General features: G+C 55.4%; 1 protein-coding gene across 1 annotated transcript in view; it reads left to right on the top strand.

Annotated features, from left to right (window-relative positions):
• Positions 1-3,559: 3,559 nt before the first annotated feature.
• Positions 3,560-7,025, top strand: part of HMCN2 (hemicentin 2) — a 151,174-nt gene continuing 147,708 nt past the window's right edge. Inside the window, exon 1 of the mRNA XM_068552870.1 lies at positions 3,560-3,809. Coding sequence (XP_068408971.1) covers positions 3,560-3,809 — 250 coding nt within the window. The remainder of the gene's footprint in view (positions 3,810-7,025) is intronic.

Genomic DNA, 7,025 nt, shown 5'->3' with positions numbered 1-7,025 from the left:
GGAGGGGCCGCTTTTCTTGGACCGGCCAAGTATCTAGAGCCCTGGGTTCTGATCCAGACGCTCAGCTGGTCTTGGATCCCAGGGTAGACACAGTAGACAGGCCTGGATTTCCAAGCCAAGGCTGAGAGAAGGTGACGGGTGGGGGGAAGCCATAACAGTGCATGCCTCCTTTAAGCTGACGGGCCAGACCCACGGTGCTCTCCATAGCAAACATGTGGTATGCTAGGAAACAAACAACTCCACTGGGATTGCTCCTTCTGGAAACAGGGGGAAAATGTGGATTATCTCGAGTTCAAAAATGTGGGCTCCCAGGAGGTCTGTAAAGTCGAGGTGGTGGGATGAAAGTTGGTTGATGAGGTTTGGTTGTGTTTTCTCTGGCCTCCTGGGCCCCCTGTGCTCAGGCTCGGCACTGCGGGCCTTGGCACTTGGGTGACCATGTTTACGTTCCTGGGAGCATTGAGCGCTGGGAAAGGCTCAGCTAGGCCATCCTGGATGACAGGTGCCTGCCCAAGGCTCCCTTCCACGGCAACTGGGGGAGGCTTTGCTACCATGAGCTCAGACATTCCCTTGCATCCTTCTCATGTCTCCAAGGGACGCCGGAGATGGTTCTAGAGTGGGGGAGTTGCAAGAACCACTGGAGGCCATCTTGTCAGCCCCCTTCCATCCCCCAGATTCTACAAATGAGGAACCAAGACAGAGAGGGCAAGGACCTCGCTCAAGGTCACAAGGCTATTTGGGGACTCAAATCCATTGGTCCAGCCTGTTCTTGTGATCAGCGTGAGGAGAAGCATCTTGCTTTCCTTGGGACCAGTTCTGCCCTCAGCTCCTCGGGAAGAAGATTTATGGCTTCTTGGCATCTACAAGTTCGACCCTCTGAACTTCGACCTTTCTGAAAAGCAAATTGGAACAGGTTGCTTCCTGAGGGACAGTCTTCAGTAGCTCCCCAGGGCCTCTGCAGAAACCCAACGCCCTTCGTAAGACACGTAAGGCCCCTCAAGATCTGGCCTTTGTCCTCTCCTCTGCCACTACCCTCCAGTTGTACGGGCTAGCAGTGGGTCTCTCGTGTCCTCCTGCCTTTGCACATGCTGTTCCTACTCCTCGAATGCCCTTCCCCTCTTGTCCTTGAAGGCTTCTCAGGCTCACTCTGTGGCCTCTTCTGACTCCTGGGCTCAGCCACTCCTTCCTCTGAGCTCCCAGAGCTCTTGGTAATTCCTCTATTAGCACTTAGCTCATTGACTTAGAATTATTTGTTTACATGTCTCTTCTCCCCTGGGTAGGAAGCATGTCTTACACATCTGTATGTCCCCCCTTCCCCAGCAGGGCTTAGCAGAGTGCTGGACACCCAGCTTGGGCCCAGCCAACGTATGTATGCAGAGTGAATGACCGAAGGACTCATTTGTCCTCAAAGGTCCCCTGCACGGTGCCTGAAATGTCACCGTCTGTGAGCCCTGCCTGGTTCCTGGCTCCTGTTCGCCTTTGCCTTCCCACAGCTGGGGCCTCTTTTCTCTCTCCAACAGCTGGCCCAGCCCTGCCCAGATTCTGGGGCCAGCCACAGCCTTAGCACAGGGAGATTTAAAGAGCCAGTGTTCAGAAGTGCAGGTGACTCAACCTCCCATGAGCTGGACCGTGAGTTCTACTGTCACCTGGGTCTAGGCACTTGGTTCCTACCATATCCCATGAGACAGGCAGCTCCCCAGAGACCATTTTCCCTGGACCCTAGTCCTTCTTATAAAAGGTCCTTGCCCTGGTCTAGAACTGGGTCCCTGAGGATGTGTGTCACTTCTTCCCCATGGCCAGCGCCCAGACATAGGGCTTCTCTGATACCCGCTGACCCATTTAGGTGGCAAACCTTCATCGGGCACCTACCATGTGCAGGTACTGGGTCTCTGCTGCCCCAGAGCTCAGAGTCGGGGTGGGAGGGGCAGAGAAGACATTGGTGATATAGTGTGGTCACCACTAGGACAAGGGGTCAGACGAGGGGCTGTGGGGTCACAGGGCAAGGTGCCGAAGTAACCTCAGAGGTGGGGTCTGAGCTGAGATGGAGGGGGAAGGAGAAGTTATGGGCACGAGGTGGCGGGGGGGCTTCCTCCTGGTTGAGGGCTCCGGAAGGGAGGGGCTGGAGAAATCCACCGCCCCACCCCCGCCCCCCCTACAGACCCAGAACTTTCAGCCATGTCCATGGGGCTGCCTGCCCCTGTCCTGGGAGCATGATTTTCTCAGGGGAGGGGATGAAAAGTGAGAGGACCAAGCTGGGCTCCCTCGCATGCTTCTCAAAACCAGAAAGGCCCACAAAAGCTGTCTCTTCTTTATTTATTCAGTCAATATTGAGTGAGCCCCCACCACGTGCCAGAGACTGGGCTGGGGCACTGGAGGCTGACTGGGGGAAACAAGATGCAGCCCTGCCCTCAAGGGGCTCCTAGGCCAGTAGGGAGAGAGAGGTAGAAATAAGCCATGAGAGCACAGGCTGAGCTGAGCAGTGGGGGGGTGCCCGACCCTCTCCAGGTGGTGGGAGGGAGCACTGTCTGGGAGGGGATGGCTATAGGCACCCAGACAGCACCACTAGCATCTCACACGCATCCCAGAAACCCCCATGGGATCCAGGGGATCTAGCGAGGCAGGTGGGCAGAGGGGCATTCCCCATCCTCTGGAGTCATCAGATGACCTTAGACAATGTCTGATAACACTTAGAAGAGGCAGCAGAGCCCAGGGGCTTTGGAATCTTTCTAGAGCTGGCTTCTAATCGACTCTCTACTACTTGAGAGCTGAGTGACTTTGGGCTAATGACTGAGCTTCAGTCTGCTCATCTGTAAAATGGGTTTAGTGTTAGTGCCTCCCTCTAGGGTTGCACCGAGCACTCGAGGAAATAATAACTATGTGAAAACGCTTAGCACATAGTAGCTGCTCAACTTCCGTTGCTTGATTATAATAACAGTAATAGACAACAACTGGGAAGCACAGATTCCTGAGGAAAGAAAGGGAGTTACTGTGTGTGTGTGTGTGTGTGTGTGTGTGTGTGTGTGTGTTTGGGGGTCAGTTTTTAGGGGGCTGGGTGGAGGGAGCCACAAAAGCCAGGGCCCGTGGGCAGCCCTCCAGGGCAGGGGCAGCGCCGTTCCCCCTCCCTCTCCCGCCCCCGCAGCGAGGCGCGCGGTCGGCGGGAGGCGCAGGTGTCCAGTGCCTCCCATGCGTCCCCATCCCTTACGGCCTTGGCCGAGGGCCCGGCTCCCTTCTGCCGTCCGCCCCGCGTCCTCCCCTAACCTCGGGTCTGGACTGGCGAGCAGCGGGGCCGGGAAAGTTTGAGTCACAGTGAGGGGAGCGGAGGAGGCGGGGCCCGTGACCCTGAACGGGGTGGGCTCTAAGACCGCCTCGGGTCTCCCAGCAGGGGGACCCCGCCGCAAACCCACGTCCCGCGCGCACCGGCCGCGGTCCGACGGAGCGAGGCGACGCGCCGCGCTGCAGCCGTGCGTCGGGTGGCCGCTGGGTGCACCAGGGCGGTCGCGCTCTCAAGGCCCCGCGAGCCTCCACCGCGGCAGCCGCAGCCCCTCGGCCGCGCTCAGCAAGGATGCCCCGGGCGTCTCTCCTGCGGCTGCTGCTGGCGGCCTCGGCGGCAGCGGCGGTGGCCGGCGAGCCCGGGACGGCGCTGCCCCCTACCACGGGGGACGCCACCCTGGCCATCGTCTTAGACGTTACCGGCTCCATGTGGGACGACCTGATGCAGGTGATGCACGGCGCCTCGCGCATTCTGGAGCGCAGCCTGAGCCGTGGCAGCCAGGCCATCGGCAACTACGCGCTGGTGCCCTTCCGTGATCCAGGTAGCGTCCCCCCGCGCCCCCGGCGTCCGCCGCGCCCCTGGCCCGGCGCCCTGGCGCGGTGCTCTCTCCCGCCCGCATTGCGCCCCGGGCGCACTGGACGCCCGCAGGCTGCACCGCGGCCCGGCGGGGGCGCCTTCTCGACGCCTTCACTCTGCCCGAGCCCGGGCACCTGGGGCAGGCCTTGCAGCCGCCGGGTCCTTTCCCCGGGAACCTGCTCTCCCCTTCTCCCGCGCCTCCCGGCTTGCGTCGTCAGGCCAGTGACGGAGAGGCGGGGGCACTGCGTTCACATGCCGCGCAGCCGCCTCCTGGCTCTGCGACTTGAGCAAGTGACCTCACCTTCCGGAGCCTCACCTTCCCCCTTTAGGAAACGGGGCGAGAACTGCCTCCCAAACTTGCTGAGATGTTGAAATGGGTCCTTCGTGTCCAGGGTCTGGCACGCATGAGCCTCCGCAAGGTTTGCGGATTTGCCTTTGTTAATTCTTCAAATTCGCTCCCGTCGTGGGCTTCGGGGGCCAGAAGAGCCACCCAGGCAGGAGAACTTCGCGTCTTGTCCCTCACCTGTTCTCGCGAGAAAAACAGCAGCCAGGTCGCCTCTACCCGCAGTATTCCCACTGCCAGGTCCCCCCACCTAACCCCTTCTACCCTGCAGACAGCACCTCCTTCCCTGCAGCCCCCTGTCTTTCAGCTCGGTGTTAGGGGCATGCCCTTGAAAAGACCCCTGGGAGACCCCACTGGGGGGAGTTTCAGGGAAAACAGCTGTGGAGCGTGCTTAGACTCCCAACTTTCTGAGTGGCAGGACTGCTTTTTCTCCAACATTTTTAATGAAAAACTTCAGACTTACAGCAAAGTGGGGGTGGGAAATACATAAACACCTGTCTGCCCACCGCCCAGATCCTGTGATTAATTTTACTCTGTTTTATCACGTTTCTCTCTATTAGTCACCTCTCTAGCAGGATAGCTTTATAAAGCCAAAAAGTAAAATAAAAATGGCAGATTCCTTGCAGAATTGCTCTGCAAAGTGTTCTTGTGCTGAAAAAATACACAATGGCCCAAGGCTGTATGAGCTAGTAAGCCCTTTTAGAAGAATTTTTCTTTATTAATCACAGCATCATTACAGATATTTGAAAAATGGGCCGCAGTCGGTGTACATAATCCCACGCAGCCCTCAGGCTGAGTGTGGAGTCCCTCTGCTTCCAGGAGTTCTGGGCTCTGCAGCTCAAAGCACAGAAGTCAGAGGTCTAGAAAAAGTTTCCTGGGAACATCAGAAGGACAGCTCCCACCTGGGGGTCAGGGGGCAGCAAGGTTGGTGGAATTGTGAAGACGTGGGGTGTGAGGCGTGTCCTGGGGGTTTCAGCTCTGACGCAGTTCACCCTCTACCCCCCTAACTTTCTCGCTCCCTTTCTGGGTCATTCTTGGGCTTCCAAAGATATTGCATTGAGAGAGCTTAGGGATCATTTAATCCAACGCTTCTCTTACAATTGGAGAAACTGAGGCTCAGGACACGGATGGGAATTATGCAAGGCCACCTGCCAGGCTGATGTAATTTCTGATTCATAACCCGTATTTGTCTCTAAAATGCTTGGCTGCAGTTGTAGGGCAGGAGAGCAGCCTGTTGGAACCAGACATAGTGTCCCGGGACCCATAGTGTCCTCACTGCCCCCTCTCTGGCCATCATCTTCATGAAGCCCTCGTGCCATCCCCAACCTCTCCTCCCTGGGCGCCGAGCACGTGCCTGACTCTCCAGCCTTCACTCCATCTTCTATGAAACAAAAAATCCCATCCTTCTCCCCGCCCCTGCTCCCCAAACCATACTCCCTACAGACACCCCAGGTCCAGTGGAGGGGGACCTCAGCGTTTTTTGAGCCTCTGCTGTGTGCACAATCTTGTGAGGCTTCCAGCGTGAAGGGGGGCAGGGTTCACACCAAGGAGCCGGGCAGTCTGCTGGCGACAAGCCAGGCAGAGGGTGGAAGGTGTCACTCCTGACAGCTCCTGACTATCGGCTAGCAAGGGAAAGGACTAACCAAAGGCTCTCTGAGGAAGCATCATTGCAGCAGGACTTGAAGAAGATGAAGGGAAATTTATCAGCTTTGGACCATTTGGCAATGCTAGCTGCCAGGGATGCAGTGGGACGGAGGTCTCCCTGAGCACATGAAACTCCCTGGGTGGTGGCAGACATGGAGGGGCAGGTGTGTGTGGGTGTGGAGCCAGGGCGTAGGAGGGGTGAAATGGGAAAGCGGGGAGAGGCGAGATTGGTCCTGGCTGTGACTGTGGAACTGAGGACTGGGAGCACTTCGATTTCCTTCTATGGGCTGTGAGCAGCCACTGAGGGCTTCTGAGCAGGGATTGGATCTGTGGTTTAGGTTAGGCTGTGTCTTTTGAATCAACCAATGGAATTCCCTTTGGTGGAAGAGGAGCTGAGAGTCAGGGGTTTTAGCTGACAGTTCAGGCCCCCCAGGGCTGCGTCCTGGGAGGGCCTTCTTAAAGGAACCCCCTACCTTCAACCCCAAAGACCACGTTTTGCAGGGCAAGTTTCAGTGGTTCTGGACTGCACATGCTTGGAGATAAACCAGAACCTGTGCTTTGGAAATATTTTTTAAAGTTTTTAAATGAAAAGAAGTGGTATGTTCCCAAACTGCAAAGTTAGACTTTTGCTAATGGTTTTATTTTGGCTGAAATTTAGGTTGTTTTCAGTTTTTCTCTATTAAAATGTTGCAAAAAAGCACTCTGGTGTGTAAATCTTTGTCTGCATCTTTGATTGGTTTTTTCATTGGATTAAGTTTTTGGAAGTGGAATTCCTAGGTCGTTATAAACACACTGAGTGGGTAGGCAACTCTTCAAATTGTTTTCCAACGTTTTGGGAGTTTAAACTTCTACCAGAGGCATTTGAGGGGACCGTTTCAGAGCCGCTGCCCCCAACCCTAGGGATTAGGGTAACATTTTTTCTCCTAATTCAAAAGATGGAAAATGATATCTTCTTATTTTAATTGCTAGTGAGGTTCAGTAAGTTCTCAAGTGTTTACTAGATGTTTCTGTGTGTGAATTTCTTCTTTTGTAAATTGTCAGTTCCTTTACTCATTTTTCCATTCCGGGTTTTTAGTGGCTTTCTTATCAGTCAGTATGAGGACTTTATATTGATGATATTAGTTGTTTTTTGTTATGTGGTTAGCATTTTTCCTAGTCATTTGTCTTTTAATATTTGTGATTCCTGATGTTTTG

Source organism: Eschrichtius robustus, chromosome 10 (assembly GCF_028021215.1).
Source record: "Eschrichtius robustus isolate mEscRob2 chromosome 10, mEscRob2.pri, whole genome shotgun sequence".
Classification (NCBI taxonomy): domain Eukaryota; kingdom Metazoa; phylum Chordata; class Mammalia; order Artiodactyla; family Eschrichtiidae; genus Eschrichtius; species Eschrichtius robustus.
This window is presented reverse-complemented; position numbering and strand designations above follow the sequence as displayed.